The following is a 23,617-nucleotide window of genomic DNA, read 5'->3' as shown; positions in this document are numbered from 1 at the left end:
CACACACACATACACACACATACATACACACATACACACACATACATACACACATACACACACATACATACACACATACACACATACATACATACACACATACATACATACATACATACATACACACACATACATTTCAATTCTTTGTATTTCTTTTATTTTTCTCACTTTTTAAATTTTTATTCTATATATTAAACAAGCTTGTTTTATATATATAAATAACAATATTATATATATATATATTATTTTTACACATGCACACATACTGTATAGGTTTTTATATATATTTATATATATATATCAAATCAATAAAGATTATGTATACTATACTTATTTATATATATATATGTAATTTTTTTTTTTCTCTTTAAGCTACAGCATATTTAATAGGGTTTCAGACACTTGTACCAGATTTTCGGCCTCTGTGGAAAAACAAAAAATCACACAATATTGTGTAATTAATCTATCCTCTCCTGAGACCCATAACATATAGGTGAAGATTTCTCCTCTGCTCACAGGAAGAAAAAAAAAAGTATCAGTGAACAATAGAGTATTTTCTTCAGTTCCAAATACCTTAATCACGGTCCCGGACCTCGGGTGCAGGTCACAATCTCAAGGATTAAATATCGCTTTGTGATCTTCTGACCTCATTCATCATTGTAACAATTCCTCCTGACAAATGTTTTAACAGTAGATAAAGGACAAGTTCAAGTGCTGAGAAAGCAGCGATGGCCGTGAGACAGCGAGATATCTGACGCCCATCATGAGCGAACGCTCGGAAATTCGCTTTCAAGTACATCTCTCGGAGAGTGAGGGTTGCGGGGAGTGACTTGGAGTGATGGTTGCGGGGAGTGACTTGGAGTGATGGTTGCGGGGAGTGACTTGGAGTGACGGTTGCGGGGAGTGACTTGAAGTAACAGTTGTGGGGAGTGACTTGGAGTGACAGTTGCGGGGAGTGACTTGGAGTGACGGTTGCGGGGAGTGACGGTTGCGTGGAGTGACTTGGAGTGACGGTTGTGGGGAGTGACTTGGAGTGACGGTCGCGGGGAGTGACGGTTGTAGGGAGTGACTTGGAGTGACGGTTTCGGGGAGTGACGGTTGCGGGGAGTGACTTGGAGTGACGGTTGCGGGGAGTGACGGTTGCGGGGAGTGACTTGCAGTGACGGTTGCGGGGAGTGACTTGGAGTGACGGTTGCGGGGAGTGACTTGGAGTGACGGTTGCAGGGAGTGACTTGGAGTGATGGTTGCGGGGAGTGACTTGGAGTGACGGTTGCAGGGAGTGACTTGGAGTGACGGTTGTGGGGAGTGACGGTTGCGGGGAGTGACTTGGAGTGACGGTTGCAGGGAGTGACTTGGAGTGACGGTTGCGGGGAGTGACTTGGAGTGACGGTTGCGGGGAGTGACGGTTGCGGGGAGTGACTTGGAGTGACGGTTGTGGGGAGTGACGGTTGCAGGGAGTGACTTGGAGTGACGGTTGCAGGGAGTGACTTGGAGTGACGGTTGCGGGGAGTGACGGTTGCGGGGAGTGACTTGCAGTGACGGTTGCGGGGAGTGACTTGGAGTGACGGTTGCGGGGAGTGACTTGGAGTGACGGTTGCAGGGAGTGACTTGGAGTGATGGTTGCGGGGAGTGACTTGGAGTGACGGTTGCAGGGAGTGACTTGGAGTGACGGTTGCAGGGAGTGACTTGGAGTGACGGTTGTGGGGAGTGACGGTCGCGGGGAGTGACTTGGAGTGACGGTTGCGGGGAGTGACTTGGAGTGACTGTTGCGGGGAGTGACTTGGAGTGACGGTTGCAGGGAGTGACTTGGAGTGACGGTTGCGGGGAGTGACTTGGAGTGACGGTTGCGGGGAGTGACGGTTGCGGGGAGTGACTTGGAGTGACGGTTGTGGGGAGTGACGGTTGCAGGGAGTGACTTGGAGTGACGGTTGCAGGGAGTGACTTGGAGTGACGGTTGCGGGGAATGACGGTTGCGGGGAGTGACTTGCAGTGACGGTTGCAGGGAGTGACTTGGAGTGACGGTTGCAGGGAGTGACTTGGAGTGACGGTTGCGGGGAGTGACGGTTGTGGGGAGTGACGGTTGCGGGGAGTGACTTGGAGTGACGGTTGCGGGGAGTGACTTGGAGTGACGGTTGCGGGGAGTGACTTGGAGTGAGAGCCTTGGAGTAACTTTCTTGAGAACTTTCAGAAAGCAAACTTATTTTTTTCAGCAACTAAATCCACAACAATAAGTTATAAACGGTTCCTATTGAATAGCGCTGGAAACGGATCCATTTCTAAGAGAAAAACTGAGCCCCCCATTACAGTTCTCGGCTAATCCACCCAGATCTAGTGTTTTTTCGCCATCGGGATTGGGACCAACCATGGATGGGGTTCCGCTATCGAAGGACCCATAGCAGCCATACAGGTTACCTCTATGATGGATACATTCAAATATAGGGGTTGTCCCATAAACTGCACATGTCCCCTATTCACAGGGGTACAATTGGTGTGGAAAGGACGACACATAATAACTACGGCACTTTGGGGTTTTGGGGTGCACAAATAGGATCCAAAACAGTAAATTCAGTCAAAATAAATTCGGCACTCCTAAATGATAAAGCCTCATTTCCAGTGACAATCCAATTTCTGTATCACTGTAAATAAAGTTTGATCATTTCTTCCATCATTTGGGAGTGCAGAGTTTATTTCTCCCGGTGTGGAAAGGACGGCTGGGCACACATCACTCACAAAGTCCTGTGTGAACGGAGCATGTGCGGTGTGGGAGTGGTGGCTGCACATGCTCAGTATCATTTCACTCACACGGGGGCTTGCACAATGACTCTCTCTTTGGGGTCTCGGCAGCCGGCTCAGCAGCGATCATTATTTATTATCTGTCCTGTGCATGTGATAGTTGTAATTTATGGGAAACCCCTTTAAATTTTGAAAACAGGAAAAAGCTGTAAGCAATGTCTTGTAAAGGGACGTGAACACAATCAGGATCTGAAGCAGACATTTCTGCACTATTTCTGCATCTCTTGGCAGGGAAAATTAAATGGCAAAAATGTGCTTTTTTTATGTATTTTCGGTGCAGATTTTTCAGATTTATTAGAATAGATGAAATCTGCAGCAAAAACGCTGCAAGAATTGATGCTGCAGATTATTTTCTGCACCAAATCTGCAAGGAAAAACTTGTCAATGTTTGCAGGAGACTTCAGGATTCTCATTCACTTTGCTGCATCATCAGCAAATCTGCACTCAGAAATGCATAAAAAAATGCAAAAAATCTGCGACGTGTGCACACAGCCTAAAGGTGAAAAAACAAAGCTGCAGGGTTCTGAAATAAATGAAGATAGATAAATTATTAATGACGCAGGTGATCAAACACTGCTATTAAATATAAGGGTGACGTCATTGAGTAGCATTGTTCAGATGTCAGCGGGGGAGGGGAGAGCACTGTATAACACAGCCGCCGCAGATCTGCCGGGAAGCTCTTGTCTGCCAGACAGCACTATATACAGGACTATATACAGGACTATACACAGGACTATATACAGGACTATATACAGGACTATACACAGGACTATACACAGGACTATATACAGGACTATACACAGGACTATATACAGGACTATATACAGGACTATACACAGGACTATACACAGGACTGTATACAGGACTGTATACAGGATTATATACAGGACTATATACAGGACTATATACAGGACTATACACAGGACTATACACAGGACTATATACAGGACTATATACAGGACTATATACAGGATTATATACAGCACTATATACAGGACTATACACAGAACTATACACAGGACTATATACAGGACTGTATACAGGACTATATACAGGATTATATACAGCACTATATACAGGACTGTATACAGGACTATACACAGGACTATATACAGGACTGTATACAGGACTATACACAGGACTATATACAGGACTATATACAGGACTATATACAGGACTATACACAGGACTATATACAGGACTATATACAGGACTATACACAGGACTATACACAGGACTATATACAGGACTGTATACAGGACTATATACAGGACTATATACAGGACTATATACAGGACTATACACAGGACTATATACAGGACTATATACAGGACTATACACAGGACTATACACAGGACTATATACAGGACTATACACAGGACTATATACAGGACTATATACAGGACTATACACAGGACTATACACAGGACTGTATACAGGACTGTATACAGGATTATATACAGGACTATATACAGGACTATATACAGGACTATACACAGGACTATACACAGGACTATATACAGGACTATATACAGGACTATATACAGGATTATATACAGCACTATATACAGGACTATACACAGGACTATACACAGGACTATATACAGGACTATACACAGGACTATATACAGGACTATATACAGGACTATATACAGGACTATACACAGGACTATATACAGGACTATATACAGGACTATACACAGGACTATACACAGGACTGTATACAGGACTGTATACAGGATTATATACAGGACTATATACAGGACTATACACAGGACTATACACAGGACTGTACACAGGACTGTACACAGGATTATATACAGGACTGTATACAGGACTATACACAGGACTATACACAGGACTATATACAGGACTATACACAGGACTATATACAGGACTATACACAGGACTATATACAGGACTATACACAGGACTATACACAGGACTGTATACAGGACTGTATACAGGACTATACACAGGACTATACACAGGATTATATACAGGACTATATACAGGACTATACACAGGACTATATACAGGACTATACACAGGACTATACACAAGACTATACACAAGACTATACACAGGACTATACACAGGACTATACACAGGACTATACACAAGACTATACACAAGACTATACACAGGACTATACACAGGACTATACACAGGACTATACACAGGACTATATACAGGACTATATACAGGACTATACACAGGACTATACACAGGACTATATACAGGACTATACACAGGACTATATACAGGACTATACACAGGACTATACACAGGACTATACACAGGACTATACACAGGATTATACACAGGACTATATACAGGACTATATACAGGACTATACACAGGACTATACACAGGACTATATACAGGACTATACACAGGACTATATACAGGACTATACACAGGACTATACACAGGACTATATACAGGACTATATACAGGACTATATACAGGACTATACACAGGACTATATACAGGACTATACACAGGACTATACACAGGACTATATACAGGACTATATACAGGACTATATGCAGGACTATACACAGGACTATATACAGGACTATACACAGGACTATACACAGGACTATATACAGGACTATATACAGGACTATATACAGGACTATACACAGGACTATATACAGGACTATACACAGGACTATATACAGGACTATATACAGGACTATACGCAGGACTATATACAGGACTATATACAGGACTATATACAGGACTATACACAGGACTATATACAGGACTATACACAGGACTATATACAGGACTATATACAGGACTATATGCAGGACTATACACAGGACTATATACAGGACTATACACAGGACTATATACAGGACTATACACAGGACTATATACAGGACTATACACAGGACTATATTCAGGACTATATACAAGCGTGCTCCTTTGTGCGGCATTTAGGGGACTGTTCTTAGCTTTCCAGAGTGCGTCAGCTCAGGACACACGAGCCCATCAGAGGGTGCAGCGGATTAGGCAGGCGTGCAGAGATACCGATGTAGCAGAGTCAGGGTCGTCATTGCATTTATCTGCAGATTATAACACACCCAGTTTAGACACCGGAGTAAACTTAGCACACACTGTTGGGGATCGTTCACACGTTGCATTTTTTTGCAGCATATTTACTTAAGGTTGTCTACTATTTATTTGAATGTGAAAAGTGCTGCAGAAAAGCTGAAAGACTTGATAATGCTGCATCTCAGCAAAAACTCTGCAGGACGAAAAAAAAAAAATGTGTGCAAAGAGGAGACCCCCACGGGGCCTGAGGGGTTACTCATCGCTGGGCCTGGTGTAGGGTCAGGGGAATGGATGTACGCGGGCAGGGATTAGCCGCGGTTGCTGTCGCTGTCCTTCGGGGTGGATGGTAGTAGCAGCAAAGATGGTATCGCTCCACACAGGTGGAGCGGGCCCCGGGGAGGATGATGAGGGGAGTTGTACTTGGCCGTTGGCACCAAGGCGCGGGGCGGCGGCGCCGGCAATGGCAGGCTCACACAGCCTCTGCGGTTCCAGGTGGCTTTACTCTCTGTTATGCCGCTTGCCCGGGAAGTACTGGTCACCTGCTGTTATGGGCGCCGTTGAACCTGGATCCCTTTGGAGGTCAGTCCGGTGCGGTCGTCGGTGGGCCCTTCCTCCTAGCGCCATGTAAGATGGGTCCCCATGGCTTAAAGCTTCTTGGGGACCCCAGACATGTTGAGTGAAACTCCCGTCCCGTTTGCAGGCGCCGTGGTTCCAAAATGGGGCCTGTCTCAGATCTAGGCCAAGGATCCTATATGGCACTGTGCTTCAGGCCAGAGGGACGTGCAATTCCCCTGTACCGGCAGATTCTGGAAAACCAACATGAAGTATGATCCTCCCTAGGGATTGTTTTTTTAGCCTAAGAGCTTATTTTTAATTCTAAGTTAAGTGACAGAGCTTGTTAAATAATCGATATTGACTTTTACAATTGCTACATCCAATAGGTTTCAAGTACTCTTCAACTTTACAAAGGCAATACGACTATTTAATTTCCCAGAGGAGCATTGCATGGCCAGTAAGTCTCCTTATACTGACAAAAAGAGAGATATTACTTCTTAGACCTCGGCTCTTATACAACCAATTCAGATCTCATGCTTTGCACAGTGGAAGGAAAAAAAAACTTGAAAGATGTGTCTGCAAATTGAGATTCTGGTTTGGATTTTATCCTAAGTTATGTGGCAAGTGTTGTAAAAGGGTTAATATTGACTTTTAGGATTGGTACTTTCAATAGGCGGCGCTAAAGTGCAAGTCCTCTTCCTCTCTGAAAAGGCAATATGCACAGGTATTTACCCAGAGAAGCATTGCATGGCCAATAAGTCTCCTTACACAGACCTCCATAAAGAGAGACATTACCCAATAGACCTCACCTATCGGTCTCTCATACAACCAAATTAGATCTTGTGCTTTGCACAGAGGAAGGGAAAACCCACCCGAAACAAGGATCTGCAAATTGAGATTTCAGGTTTTATTCTAAATTATGCGGCAAGGCTTGCCGAAGGGTTAATATTGACTTTTATGTTTGCTACTACTAATAGATGGCACAAAAGTTAAAGTCCTCTTCCTCTCTGAAAAGTCAATAGGCAGATTTAATTTCCCAGAGGAGCATTGCATGGCCTATAAGTCTCCTTACACTGACATGTCAGGTATCCACTTTTTTTGCATGTAGATCCGTTAACGGATTGCTTTTTAGCCATCCATTGTACTGGCATTTATAATGGATCCATTGTTTTCTTAACGGATCTGTTACAAATGGACAATAAATAGGGATCCGTTAACAGATCCATTGTCCATAGACTCCAATGTTAAAAAAACGGATCCACCAAGTAAAATAAAAAATTTGAATAAATTCTCTTTTTGAAAAGTCCGATCACACTATTTTTTGTTTTTTTCTAGGTGCTCTGCTATTTGCTTCATGTCTCATGATGATATTCCATGCGGCCTGGGGCTGTCCTGAGGCCTGCACGTGTCAGCCTTCTACAAGGACCGTTGACTGTAGCTACCGAGGACTATTAGATGTTCCAAGTCTTTTGCCATCACAAACTCAAGTTCTCCACTTGCAGGGCAACCAAATTCGAATTATCAACCACACATCTTTCATTAATGTTCTTGGCCTAAGAATATTAGACTTGTCCAACAACTCCATCTCAAGGGTGCCACCGTATACCTTCCACTACCTACGTTTCCTGCAGGTCCTGAATCTGACCAACAACTTCATCCATTATCTGGAAGGTCAGGTCTTCGTGCCTCTAGTTGCCCTGAAGGAACTGGATTTGTCTTTTAACAACATCAGCATCTTACCGGAAACCTTAGGAAACAGCACTCGAAACCTTACCTTTCTTGGGCTGAAAAACAACCATCTACAGACAGTAGACCGGATGATCCTGGAGACGTTCATAAACCTTAAAATGTTGCTCATCAAATCGAACCCTTGGCAATGCAGCTGCCCGGTTCTGGGTCTAAAGCTTTGGCTGGAGAACTTTTTATACAAAGGTCAGTAGATAAAAACAACACATAGGTGACACTAGTAGCTGTAGTGCTGGCATACCTGCAGGAAAACCGATTTACTCACCACCCCGGCCGCGTCCCGTTCTCCCCTGCTGCCGCGTGGCCTTCCACGTGCTCTCCTGCCTTCTTTCCCTCCCGGGTTCTGTATATGCTGCACAGGATTCACGGGAGTGCACCTAAGATGCGCACGTGCACACCAGCTCTCCTCGCGAGCTATTTCCAGGAAATGCTGTTCAGCCTATGGTCGAGAGACACTGTGTATTTAGGCCAGTGTCCAGGAAGTAGAAAGCTACGGCATACACCATCCAGTGTTCAAAAGTGTTTTATTTCGTCACAAAGTGCAGTTAAAAGTAGCTGGGGGAGAGTTGGATGTAGGCCCCCTATGGACGACGGCCGTTTCGCACCTCCTTGTGCTTCAACAGGTCCAATTAGACCCGTTGAAGCACAAGGAGGTGCGAAACGGCCATCATCCATAGGGGGCCTGCATCCAGCTCTCTCCACGCTACTTTTAACTGTACTTTATGATGAACTAAAGCACATTGGAATACTGGATGGTGTATGCCGTAGCTTTCTACTTCCTGGACACTGGTTTGGATATTCTCTCCCTTTGTCTATGTGCACCCATGACCACTGTTTCCATAAGGAGGACTGAAGCTGACTTATAAATCCGGTTACAAGGTATTGCACGGTTTGGTGTGGAAACCACTTCTACATAGTATACTGTGTATTTAAGGCACCCTCTCAGTAGGGAAGGTGCCTGTGCAACACATTGAGTTAGTCAGTGTCCTGTCTGTTTTGCAAGTTGTCAGGTCCCGTTATCCCTGTGACTGTTACCTATACCTGACTTTGCCTTCCCATACCTACCTGTCCCTGCCGTGCCCACCAAATGTGTATGTACCTGCCTGTCTAGCCTGCTTCAGTCATCCTGCCTCTACTTGAGTCCGTCACCTGTCCTGGGGGTCAGCTGCCACAGTCCCGGTCACTGCCCTGGGAGTGGTACCTGGCGTCCGCCTCCCAATGGGCGTATTCAGCCCCTTCTTCTAAAGGGTAAGCTTGGGTCCACCCTGTGGTCCAGTGGGTCCACTAATCCAGCTCGTTGCCCCTTTACCAGCCCCGGTTACAGTAGCACAATGGAGAATGTAACACAACGGTCCGCACAGTCCTTTCCCGTGTAGTCTGTCCTAATAACACAAAAATGTTATTACTGTCATCGCCGGAGGTCAATTTAAGAGTGAGAAAAGGGTTTTAGCTAAAATCCACTTCCTTCGTTTTACACATGATTGTAAATGATCTGTTACTGTATACAGATGTCAGGGTGTAAGGAACAGTAGTCTCAAATTCTGCAAACATCATATTTTCACAGCTCATCAGCCAAATACTTAATTGCATTTTTCAATACTTTTTTTCTAAGATTGAATTACTTCTATTATTTCTCAGGGTAAGTTTAAACACCCGTCTGTTACAGATATTTGTTTCTTGTGGCTCAAATCCAAAAATATAAACCTCCAGGATATGGGAATGACTAAATCTAAATCAGAATGCAATAATATTCAACTCAACTCTACATATATTAGCATATGATCAGTGACACACCGTATATAAAATACATATATTAGCACACAAAATATAAAATTCTATTATATATATTAGAATATTCTATCCTTATATTTATTGATATATGCTAATATTATATACAGTATATGGTTAGTTACTGATTACATACTAATAAATATCGAGCAACAAGTTTGTTTTTAGCTCCCATTTTTCAGGTGCAGCATATCCAATAAATAAATAATTAAAAAAGGAAAAACATAAGGTCCCCCAATTTTTGATAATCAGCAGGCAGCTGGGGGCAGATATTCTCAGGTTGGGAAAGTCCAAGGTTATTTGGCCCTTCCCAGCCTAAAAACAGCAGCCCGCAGCTGCCCCAGAATTGTCACATCTATAAAGGCCCTGTCACAAACACAGATAAAACTGTTGCAGATCTGTAGTTGCAGTGAAATTGTGGACAATCAGTGCCAGGTTTGTGGCTGTGTACAAATGGAACAATATGTCCATGATTTCACTGCAACCACAGATCTGCCAAAGATTTATCTGTGTGTGTGTGATAGGGCCTTTAGATGCGCTAATTCTGGCATTTCACCCCAGCTCTTCACAAATGCCCTGGTACGGTGGCAATTTGGGTAATGTTTTTTGGGGTGGATGTCAGCTATATAATGTCAGCCCAGAGGTTAGTAATGGAGAGGTGTCTATTAGACATCCCCTTTAGTAACCCGGTAAATGCAGTGAAAAAACACTCACATATAGGAAAAATTAGTTTATTTCAATAAAGACTCCCTTGTCTCTTGTTCACCAATTTATTATTTCAAAAAAGTTCACAAAGCTCCGACGTAATCAATGGTGTACTGGTCCCGCAACGTTCTCTAAACCAGTACTCCAATCTATGGAGCCTCGTTCAGAGAACAAGGCTCAATAGGTCCTTCCCAGTAAGTGTCAGGGCCGGAATTTCTCACATGTGGTGACGTCACTGAGTTCCTGATGTCTGGCACTAACCTGAAGTGACCTATGTTCTGAGATGCAGATAGCAGTGATATTGTGTGGTAGTGTGCAGTGGAGGGCATGGTGGGCAATTGGGAAGAACTGGGGTAAAGTGCCAGAACTGGTACATCTAATGGATGCACCAATTCTGGGGCGGTTGCAGGCTGCTGTTTTTAGGCTGGGAAGGGTCTAATAACCATGGCTTTTCCAAGCCTCAGAATATCTGCCCTCAGCTGTCTGCTTTTCTTTGGGTGGTTATCAAAAATAGGATGATCACACACCTTTTTTTAAAATTGATTTATTTATTTACCTCTCAGCAGCAACCTGGGAGTCAGAGTTGTGTCGAGGCGTCTACCAATGCTGCTCCCATTACATGTGAGAGTTTTTTCCAACCATTTCAGCTATTTTCCAGCCCCCCTCATGGGCCTCCTAGGAGGGTCTGACATAAAAATATTTGCGTTTCCCATTGACTACAATTATACTTGTTACTGGAATTGAGCCCTTCTGAGCATCCGACCTGCTCGATTCGTGTAACGAGCACTTGAGCGGCTTATTGCTCGCTCATCCCTATTTTTGGATTCAGTCAAACAATCTTAAATTTTAGCACTGTCCCGAAAAGGCAAATACTTTATTTAATATAATTGAGAAGATCAATTCAATAATTCAATAGTTAAAGGGAATCTTTATTTACTGGGCTGCTTGCTGTAGTTATAAAATCACTGTTTTATCAGCAGAAGTTTATCACCAGAGGACCAGCAAATCCATTACCATTTAGTCCAGCCACATCCCCATCACCAAAAGTCAGCTTTCTGCCAATATGTAGTGTGGGCAGGGTTACATACAGAAAGATGCCAATCAGTGGTGTGGGTGGGGTTATACACAGATTGATGCTAATCAGTGCTGTGAGCAGGGTAATATACAGGAATCTTCCAATCAGTGATGAGGGCAGAGTTTACAAAGAAAGCTGCCAATCAGTGATGTGGGTGGGGTTATACACAGGAAGCTGCCAATCAGTGGTGTGGGGTTATACACAAGAAGCTTCCAATCAGTGGTGTGGGGTTATATACAGGAAGCTGCCAATCAATGGTGTGAGGTTATACAGAGGAAGCTGCCAATCAATGGTGTGGGTGGGCTTATACACAGCAAGTTGTCAGTCAGTGGTGTAGGTGGGGTTATACACAGGAAGCTGCCAATCAATGGTGTGGGCGGGTTATACACAGGAAGTTGTCAGTCAGTGGTGTAGGTGGGGTTATAAACAGGCTGTCAGTCAGTCAAGTGATGGGTTATATACAGCTGCTAATCAATGGTGTGGGTTGGTTATACAGAGCTAAGCATTCAGGGAACTGTAAGATCTGCAGCAGAGAAAACAGTTGGGGAAGCAAAACCCTGATGACCGATTCCCTTTAAGACTGTGAATGGGAGTTACTCCAATTATTCCTAGTATACAGGGGTGTTACTATATAGGGCTAGAATCTTTATTGAAGGGCTCCCTTGTGTAGTATTTGCCTCCTTTTTACACTCTTTTTTGACCTTTTGGTCTATGTACTTTGTAGTTTGCATAATTCATATACAGAAATTACGAAGCCGATCTGGGCCCGACCTCCTTTCTCTAATGGCCCCATAGTAAGCACATTATGGGTTATATTCATCCTGGCTCGAAGTGTAGAAGGAAATATTTCATTAGAAAATCCACTCGTGACAGCGTTTATGCAATTTTGGATTGTTCACTTTGCCTCTTTTTGACATTACAGCCACGCGGCTAATCTTTTGTCAGGCGCGGTCTCCGGACAGAACGCCGTATGTGCTGAATCCGCTCTAGACGACAATCAGTAACTTGACAGAAAAAAACTGCAAAAGCTTCAAAAAGGCGGGATGAACGCTCGTAGGGAATGGTTAGGACCGCCGATGTTGTACAGAAGACATCCAGGCTCCCGTCAGGCATTCTCATGCTTCATATTAACATTCATAAGGATTATTGATGCATTTTAGATTTTACTCCTTCCAGCGAGCGGCTTTGCTCTTCATTTGTCTATATGAGCGCCTCAGCTTGAGTCCACATGTCCTAGAGTCTGGTTAAACTATTGCACAATGGAAGCCGCTATCGTCTGCCTCTGAGCAGAAGAAGAGACATCTATCTGCATCAATATGCCATGTAAATCTACTTAGTATGAATAGAAGCTTCCCTACAAACCCTCCGGGGAACAAGTTTTCAATTCCATTTCGAAACGCTGTATAGTAAAGTACTTAGCATTCTGTCTTCCATGAACTTATAGGGCCGGGACATCTACAATTACCATGACTTATGCCAATGCCAAACTGTAAAAGACCCCAAGAATAGATCATCCCGAGAAATGTTTCCATTTGTATGAGCGTACCACGTGATAGCTCAAAAAGATCCTTCATTCAATTTCGACTAGACATAAATTGGACCAACAAGAGAATATACGTCTTAAGGTTCATTGTACATGTCATGGTTTTTAATTTATTTTATATGTTGATGTTATCAATGTCCAAATATCATCAGGATCATCAAACCTGTGAAACATTTTTAAAAACAGCTGGAAATGTTGTACAACAAAAATTATGCTCATCACTCCTTTCCTTTAGTCTTCTTAGTTTACCTCAACTTTCCCAACTAATGCTAACTTGGTCTTCCCAGTTTACTTCTTCTTTGCCAACCTGGTCTAGACTAATGTTTAGGTGATCATCCAGGTTACATTTTTCCCAACTAGATCCAAACTAGTGTTCCCATAGTTTTAGTTTACGTCTACTTTCCCAACCAGATCAAGACTAACGTTAACAAGGTCTTCCAGTTTGCCCAACCAGATCTAGACTAATGCTTAGATGGTCATCCTGGTTGTATGTTTTCTCCCAACCAGATAAAGACCAGTGTTGCCATAGTCTTCTTAGTTTACATTTACTTTCCCAACCAGACCGAGACTAAAATTGACAAGGTCTTCCCAGTTTGCCCAACCAATCAACACCAAAGCTTAGATGATCATTCTTGTTACATCTCTTTTTCCCAACCAGATCCGGACTAAAGTTAATAAGGTCTTCCTAGTTTTCCCAACCAGATCTAGGCTAATGCTTAGATGTTCATCCTGGTTGTATCTTTTTTCTCAAGCAGATAAAGCCTAGTGTTCACATAGTCTTCTTAGTTTACATCTACTTTCCCAACCAGACACAGACTGAAGTTAACAAGGTCTTGCCAGTTTGCCCAACAGATCAAGGCCAAAGCTTAGATGATCATCCGTGTTACATCTTTTTTCCCAACCAGATCTAGGCTAATGTTTAGATGGTCATCCTGGTTGTAACTTTTGTCCCAACCTGATAAAGTCTTTTTTTTTACGTCTACTTTCCCAACCAGACACGAACTGAAGTTAACAATCTCCTCCCAGTTTGCCCAACCGATTAAGGCCAAAGCTTAGATGATCATCCTTGTTACATCTTTTTTCCCAACCAGATCAAGACTAAAGTTATCAAAGTCTTCCAGTTTTGCCCAACCAGATCTAGACTAATGCTTAGATAGTCATCCTGGTTGTATGTTTTCTCCCAACCAGATAAAGACCAGTGTTCCCATAGTCTTCTTAGTTTACATTTACTTTCCCAACCAGACCGAGATGAAAATTGACAAGGTCTTCCCAGTTTGCCCAACCAATCAACACCAAAGCTTAGATGATCATTCTTGTTACATCTTTTTTTCCCAACCAGATCCAGAATAAAGTTAATAAGGTCTTCCTAGTTTTCCCAACCAGATCTAGGCTAATGCTTAGATGTTCATCCTGGTTGTATCTTTTTTCTCAACCAGATAAAGCCTAGTGTTCACATAGTCTTCTTAGTTTGCATCTACTTTCCCAACCAGACACAGACTGAAGTTAACAAGGTCTTGCCAGTTTGCCCAACAGATCAAGGCCAAAGCTTAGATGATCATCCTTGTTACATCTTTTTCCCAACCAGATCTAGGCTAATATTTAGATGGTCTTCTTAATTTCTTAATTTATGTCAACTTTCCCAACCAGATCCATACTAAAGTTAACAAGGTATTCCCAGTTTGCCCAACCAAATCCCGAATAATGATCATAGTCTTCTTAGTTTACATGTACTTTCTCAACCAAATTCAGACTATTGCTTAGATGGTCTTCCCAGTTTGACCCTTCTTTCCTAACCAGATCCAGATTAATGCTCATATAGTCTTTCCAATCCACCACAATACTGATGTGGCCTTAATGTCCACCTTCCTAACCTCTGCTATCATGACTCCATGATTAGTGATGCCAGTAGTTTGGTACATGACCAATAAGGCTAAGACCATGGATTTATTGCAGCAGTTATGTTCCAGTTGCTTGTAAACCAACACCGAGTAAACCTCCAGGAGAGACAGCGGTTCATTTTGAGGGAATTTAAGAGTTTCTTTGGGGTTTTGAAACATTTCTAACTGATATTTATTTAAATAAAAAAGTTAGATGACATCTTTAAACCTCAAAAAGATTATTATACCTAGTGATGAGCAAGCACTAAAATGCTCGAGTGCTCAGTACTCAAATCGAGAAAGTCGGACGATCAGGTGGGTTGGACCCAAGTAACGAGCATAATGGAAGTCAATGGGAAACTCAAGCATTTTTCCGGATGTCCCTACAAGGATGGCCACTTAAGCAAGCATTGTTGACCTTAGGGAGATCAACATATCCACTGCGGAGACACCATCACGTGTTTCTCAACGCAGTGATTCTAGAACATAGCCCCCTGGGAAGTATGCAAATAAGAAAGCCGCGGAGACACCATCACGTGTTTCTCAACGCTGGCAGGAAACTAGCCAGGTCTTTTACCGGGAAGGAACAACCACGGGAAGGGCAGTCTCCAGTCAAGGAGACCACCTATACCAAACATGGTATCCATCCACAGACAGCCGTTTCGGGGTATTTGCCCCTCATCAGTGTGGAGTAGGAATTCCCAGGGGGCTATGTTCTAGAATCACTGCGTTGAGAAACACGTGATGGTGTCTCCGCAGTGGATATGTTGATCTCCCTAAGGTCAACAATGCTTGCTTAAGTAGTCTTTTACTAGGCATTGCCCCCACTAGCCAGATTCCTACTCCACACTGATGAGGGGCAAATACCCCGAAACGGCTGTCTGTGGATGGATACCATGTTTGGTATAGGTGGTCTCCTTGACTGGAGACTGCCCTTCCCGTGGTTGTTCCTTCCCGGTGAAAGACCTGGCTAGTTTCCTGCCAGCGTTGAGATACACGTGATGGTGTCTCCGCGGCTTTCTTATTTGCATACTTCCCAGGGGGCTATGTTCTAGAATCACTGCGTTGAGAAACACGTGATGGTGTCTCCGCAGTGGATATGTTGATCTCCCTAAGGTCAACAATGCTTGCTTAAGTAGTCTTTTACTAGGCATTGCCCCCACTAGCCAGATTCCTACTCCACACTGATGAGGGGCAAATACCCCGAAACGGCTGTCTGTGGATGGATACCATGTTTGGTATAGGTGGTCTCCTTGACTGGAGACTGCCCTTCCCGTGGTTGTTCCTTCCCGGTGAAAGACCTGGCTAGTTTCCTGCCAGCGTTGAGAAACACGTGATGGTGTCTCCGCGGCTTTCTTATTTGCATACTTCCCAGGGGGCTATGTTCTAGAATCACTGCGTTGAGAAACACGTGATGGTGTCTCCGCAGTGGATATGTTGATCTCCCTAAGGTCAACAATGCTTGCTTAAGTAGTCTTTTACTAGGCATTGCCCCCACTAGCCAGATTCCTACTCCACACTGATGAGGGGCAAATACCCCGAAACGGCTGTCTGTGGATGGATACCATGTTTGGTATAGGTGGTCTCCTTGACTGGAGACTGCCCTTCCCGTGGTTGTTCCTTCCCGGTGAAAGACCTGGCTAGTTTCCTGCCAGCGTTGAGAAACACGTGATGGTGTCTCCGCGGCTTTCTTATTTGCATACTTCCCAGGGGGCTATGTTCTAGAATCACTGCGTTGAGAAACACGTGATGGTGTCTCCGCAGTGGATATGTTGATCTCCCTAAGGTCAACAATGCTTGCTTAAGTAGTCTTTTACTAGGCATTGCCCCCACTAGCCAGATTCCTACTCCACACTGATGAGGGGCAAATACCCCGAAACGGCTGTCTGTGGATGGATACCATGTTTGGTATAGGTGGTCTCCTTGACTGGAAACTGCCCTTCCCGTGGTTGTTCCTTCCCGGTGAAAGACCTGGCTAGTTTCCTGCCAGCGTTGAGAAACACGTGATGGTGTCTCCGCGGCTTTCTTATTTGCATACAAGGATGGCCAAGGATGAGAATTCTCTCTCTCCTGGCCCTGCTGTTCGGGGCATGAGAATATGCTGCATGGGAAATCGAGCATCTTAAGCACCCACATGATACTCCATACTTGACTTGAGTACCTTGATACTCGACTGCGTATCGACCAATGCCAAGAATGCTCACTCATCTCTAGTTATAAGTAGAGATGAGCGGACCCGAACTTTAAAGTTCAATGTTCGTATCGAACACAGACTTTACATAAAAATTAGTGTTTGAGTTCAGAATTTGGATGCTTTACAAGCAAACCACTCAAGTGAGCAACGCTGTGTTAGGGTACATTCTGTTCTCCGCCCAGTGCGAGCCACGTGCAGTGTTTGAATGCCTCGTACGTGGGTAAAATCTGCGTTACAGGATGCAATGGGTTCCCAAAAAAAAGGAGAAAAACTCCTCCCTCCCTTACTCGAAAGTGTCCTCTGGGTCCACTCATCTCTACTTTTAACCCCCTACTATTAATGTGGATGATCTTCTGGTCCAGCAGTCGGTCCATCTACCCCTTTCAGGCTAATTCCACTGACAAAACATCACTCTAATAGCCGGAACGGAGAGTTTCTCCTCCAGAAGACCGACACCTTCTACGTGTTACATGGACATCCATTTATTAAAATGACCATCATGTAGTGATACAACGCTTTCACTGGTATAAATATATGACTGAACAGAACTTCACCCTATGGAATAGATGATAGTTGTGAGCAATGGATGATACTTGTGAGTAATAGATGATACTTGTGAGTAATAGATGATACTTGTGAGCAATAGATGATACTTGTGAGCAATAAGTGATACTTGTGAGCAATAGATGATACTTGTGAGCAATAGATGATACTTGTGAGCAATAGATGATACTTGTGAGCAATAAATGATACTTGTGAGCAATAAGTGATATTTGTGAGTAATAGATGATACTTGTGAGCAATAAGTGATACTTGTGAGCAATAGATGATACTTGTGAGCAAAAGATAATACTTGTGAGCAATAAATGATACTTGTGAGCAATAGATGATACTTGTGAGCAAAAGATAATACTTGTGAGCAATAGATGATACTTGTGAGCAATAGATGATACTTGTGAGCAATAAATGATACTTGTGAGCAATAGTTGATACTTGTGAGCAATAGATGATACTTGTGAGCAATAAATGATATTTGTGGGCAATAGTTGATACTTGTGAGCAATAAATGATACTTGTGAGCAATAAGTGATACTTGTGAGCAATAGATGATACTTGTGAGCAATAGTTGATACTTGTGAGCAATAGATGATACTTGTGAGCAATAGATGATACTTGTGAGCATTAAATGATACTTGTGAGCAATAAATGATACTTGTGAGTAATAAATGATACTTGTGAGCAATAGATGATACTTGTGAGCAATAGATGATACTTGTGAGCATTAAATGATACTTGTGAGCAATAAATGATACTTGTGAGAAACAGATGATACTTGTGAGCAATAAATGATACTTGTGAGTAATAAATGATACTTGTGAGCAATAGATGATATTTGTGAGCAATAAATGATACTTGTGAGCAATAGATGATATTTGTGAGCAATAAATGATACTTGTGAGCAATAAATGATACTTGTGAGTAATAGATGATACTTGTGAGCAATAAATGATACTTGTGATCAATAAGTGATACTTGTGATCAATAAGTGATACTTGTGAGCAATAGATGATACTTGTGAGCAATAAATGATACTTGTGAGCAATAAGTGATACTTGTGATCAATAAGTGATACTTGTGAGCAATAGATGATATTTGTGAGCAATAGATGATACTTGTGAGCAATAAATGATACTTGTGAGTAATAGATGATACTTGTGAGCAATAAATGATACTTGTGATCAATAAGTGATACTTGTGATCAATAAGTGATACTTGTGAGCAATAGATGATACTTGTGAGTAATAAATGATACTTGTGAGCAATAAATGATTATTGTCAGCAATAACCGATACTTGTGAGTAATAAATGATACTCATGAGCAATAGATGATACTTGTGAGTAATAAATGATACTTGTGAGCAATAAATGATACTTGTGAGCAATAAATGATACTTGTGATCAATAAGTGATACTTGTGAGCAATAGATGATACTTGTGAGTAATAAATGATACTTGTGAGCAATAAATGATTATTGTCAGCAATAACCGATACTTGTGAGTAATAAATGATACTCGTGAGCAATAGATGATACTTGTGAGTAATAAATGATACTCGTGAGCAATAGATGATACTTGAGAGCAATAAATGATACTTGTGAGTAATAAATGATACTTGAGAGCAATAACTGATACTTGTGAGCAATAAATGATACTTGTGAGCAATAGATGATACTTGTGAGTAATAAATGATATTTGTGAGCAATAACTGATACTTGTGAGCAATAAATGATACTTGTGAGCAATAGATGATACTTGTGAGTAATAAATAATACTTTTGAGCAATAAATGATATTTGTAGGCTTTATATAAGACGGCCTCATTACCAAAAACATTGTCAAACCCCTTTCTGTTTTCGAAAAGTAGTTTTACAAATACTGAGAAGATTTTTGAAACTGAAAAGAACACGATACAATATAAATAAACCGCTGTAAATGTAGAAGTGGGTTCACGTTATTTTTTAGTGATAGTCCATTTTCTATTTGGTCCGTTTCACCATTGACATTCTTGTGGTGCCGCAACACCGGTCAATAAAATTGAGTTGTTTTAATATTATATTTTTAAAAGCTCGTATCACAAATTGCAGCATAAAACCTGCAAAACCGCGCCAGTGACTCCGAGGCTTTTGGCAGGAGCTGCCTCTATTCTCTCTGGAGGTTCTGTCCATAAATAAAAGCTGCATACGAAAAAAAATCCAAATGTGTTTCATGATCCAAAAATCCATAGAAAAATGCACAGCATGAAGTCCAAATAGGATGTCTGCCTAAAATATTTCTTCTTTCTGCCAGGTAACAGATTATGGCCATATCTCTGCGTCAAATAACCCATTATCTGATCCTTTTCATATGCGGAGACATGCAGGGGATAAAATCCTTACAGGTCGCCAACGCATAAAAGAACTATAATTATGTAGACTTGGAATTACGAGAAAAACAAATGCTAGCCTCATCATCGCCATAATCCTGGATTTAGCAAATGTTACATCAACTGAACGAAAATTATTAGTATTGTAAGCCTGATTTTCTACACGGGATATTGATTAGTCAGCAAAGCCACGAAATAGACTTTATACTACTCAGCTATTTCCGAAAAATAATAGCCCATCCACGCATTACACAAAAGCCCACTTACTGCAAAGGACATTGTGCAAAACTTGGTTCCTCCTCTGGGGGTGCTGTTACTGCCATTACTATTGGGGGTTCCAGCAGTAGGACACTCTGTTATCTGCTCCTCGCACCCCACGGCGGTGTGCCCATGATTAGGTCTCACATCATTTTGGATGCAGAGTGTTTACATGCTGTGTTATACAGTACAAGCACAGCGGATGAATGTAGCACCGGCATCTCTGCAGAGACTTACCGCCCCAGTCAATTTGTGTCCCCCCCAGCACTCCCTCGGCCATCCACGTGTGCTGCTGCCTCCTTCCCCTTCCAGGCCTAGTACATGCTGCACAGGCTTTCCGGCAGTGCACCTAAGATGTGCATGCGCATATTGACCCTCCTCTTAATGGCCCAGCATGCTATTTCCAGCCTGAGAGCCACATTGTATTTAAGGCTTCCTCCCATTAGGGAAGGTGCCTGTGCAACAGATTCAGTTAGTCAGTATACCAGTCTCCTAGGTACTATAGCTGTCAAGTCCTGTTTACTCCTGTGTCTGTTACCAGTACCTGCCTTCCCAAACCTGACTACTCCTGCCAAACCCACCATACCTGTGCATGCCCGCCTGTCCAGCCTGCCTCGGTCATCACGTCTATACCTGAGTCTGTCACCTGTCCTGGGGGTCAGCTGCCACAGTAGCGGTCACTGCACTGGAAGTGGTACCTGGCGTCTGCCTCATGGTGGGCACTTAATTAAGCCCCTGCCACTAAGGGGTAAGCCCGGGTTGCACCTATGGTCCAGTGGGTCCGCAAATCCTACTCGCTGCACCTATACTGGCCGTTCGTGTTACAATGGATTCATAGAAATCTCCTGCCCACTGTGCTTGTTTTTTCCATAGCATAAACTGATATGTGGTGTGGCATCTCCAGCCGCAGCATAGCAATTGTTTGTTGTGGAGCCGCAAGTGTTCTCCGCAGGGAGCACAGAGAGAAAGTCCACAGTGGCCCAAACCCTGATCTTGGGCATGGGCAGCTGTGGTCTCCTGCAGGCGAAGGCACGCTGTGTCTAGGACACAGAATGTCCAGATTGTGGCCATGTACCCTTAATTTGCTCCTCAACTGAAAACAATTAGTAGCAAAACAAAACCATTAATGATTTCTAAAAACATCTGAAAATACTCAGAATTTTTGAAATCTTAAAGGGGCAAACCAAAAAACATATGACTCAAGAGGTTCCTGATGTAACTTTCTATGCCTTGTGTTAGCAAAGATTCCTTACGGTCCCTCTACCCCAATAATCGCAGGTGCCATTAGATCCATTTCTGGCCCTGTGCGCGACACACAGGAAGTGACCACTTAATGATTGTAGCAGTGATCATTGCATCGGCCAGTGATTGACCGAACAGTCATCTCATTTGTGAGAAGATAGACCAGAAAGTAGAGACCAGTTGGCCTTTTGATAGTAAGGTGAATAATACTTAGCTTTGTTTGTTGTTTTTTTTGTTTTTCTTCTAAAAAAAAAAGTTAGAACTTGGACAACCTCTTAAGGCCCGTTCACACGTCTGTGATTACGGTACGTATGCCACCATTTTTATATGCAGTGGAATCACGGACATATGCAGACCCATTAAACTCAATGGATCTGTGCACGCATCATTGATTTCTCATGGACCGTGAGTCTGTGTGTTCCGCACGGAGACAAGTTTGTATTCTCCGGCACCACTAATGTCACACAGACCACACAGTTATGTGACACATATCTTTGTGACATGTACCAGATAAAACACGTGTCTGTGAAATAAAATTATTTTCTATGCTCACCTGTTTTCAGCGCTGCTGACACTTGCTTCCGGGCCTGCTCATTTTGCTTATGAATATTCATGGCACCGCGGACCCGGAAGCAGCAGCGCGGGAGACATCAGCACCAGGCGTAGGCAGCAGTTTGGGCATGTGAACATTAAGTTCTTCTGTCTTCATGTGCTATCACGGATAGCACATGGAGAACACGTGTGCCAAAATCACGGCACATGGAGGGCCATATGCAACTTCAACATGTCCGTGAAAAATGTTTGTGTTTTTCACTGATGTGTGAAAGGGGCTTAAATGATGGATGATGTTCCAGGGAACTCGGCTGATTACCGTATGTGGAGTCGGGAAGTATTTTTTTCCCCTAATGTGACGCTAAGGCGGGCTTTGCACGCAGCGATAGTCCCGCCCCCGTCGCACGTGCGATATCCAGTGAAAGCTGCCGTAGCGATTATTATCGCTACGGCAGCTTCACACGCACATACCTGCCGTGCGACGTCCCTCTGGCCGGCGACCCGCCTCCTTCCTAAGGGGGCGGGTCGTGTGGCGTCACAGCGACGTCACACGGCAGGCGGCCAATTGAAGCGGAGGGGCGGAGATGAGCAGGATGTAAACATCCCGCCCACCTCCGTCCTTCTCATTGCAGCCGGGAGGCAGGTAGGTGATGATCCTCGCTCCTGCGGCTTCACACACAGCGATGTGTGCTGCCGCAGGAGCGAGGAACAACATCGCACCTGTCGCTGCACCGGCATTATGGAAATGTCGGAGGCTGCAGCGATGATACGATAACGACGCTTTTGCGCTCGTTCATCGTATCAAAAAGGTTTTACACGTTGCGATATCGACTGCGACGCCGGATGTGCGTCACTTTCGATTTGACCCCATCAACATCGCACGTGCGATGTCGCAACGTGCAAAGCTGCCCTAAGGCTACTTTCACACATCAGTTTTTTTCCATCAGGTACAATCCGGAAAAAACGGGTTAAACGGATCCGGTACCGCATCCGTTTTATCCCCATAGATTTGCATTGTTACCGGATTGTACCTGATGGCTTTGCGTTGCATCCGTTTTTTTTCCGGATGAGGCAAAATTAATCAAAGCGGCGGCCGGAGGCAACGTGTCTTGCAACGTTTTTTTGTCCAGCAAAAAAACCGCATCGCGCCGGATCCGGCGCGATACAGCGTGTTTTACAATGAAAGCCTATGGACGCCGGATCCGGCGCAATGCGGTAAAAAATGGATGCGGCTACCAGATCCGTTTTTGTAAACTGCGCATGCACCAAATTAATTAAAAAAGCTGATCCTTCAAAAAAAC

General features: G+C 43.4%; 2 protein-coding genes across 2 annotated transcripts in view; one reads left to right on the top strand and one right to left on the bottom strand.

Annotated features, from left to right (window-relative positions):
• The window catches only part of CACNA2D3 (calcium voltage-gated channel auxiliary subunit alpha2delta 3), a 1,156,773-nt gene that overhangs the window by 239,276 nt on the left and 893,880 nt on the right, over positions 1-23,617 (bottom strand). The gene's annotated exons all lie outside the window — the stretch shown is intronic.
• The window catches only part of LRTM1 (leucine rich repeat transmembrane protein 1), a 38,507-nt gene that overhangs the window by 10,743 nt on the left and 4,147 nt on the right, over positions 1-23,617 (top strand). The window contains exon 2 of the mRNA XM_075321302.1: positions 7,750-8,346. Within this exon, the coding sequence (XP_075177417.1) occupies positions 7,750-8,346 (597 nt within the window). The remainder of the gene's footprint in view (positions 1-7,749; positions 8,347-23,617) is intronic.

Source organism: Anomaloglossus baeobatrachus, chromosome 8 (genome assembly GCF_048569485.1).
Source record: "Anomaloglossus baeobatrachus isolate aAnoBae1 chromosome 8, aAnoBae1.hap1, whole genome shotgun sequence".
Taxonomy (NCBI): Eukaryota; Metazoa; Chordata; class Amphibia; order Anura; family Aromobatidae; genus Anomaloglossus; species Anomaloglossus baeobatrachus.
This window is presented reverse-complemented; position numbering and strand designations above follow the sequence as displayed.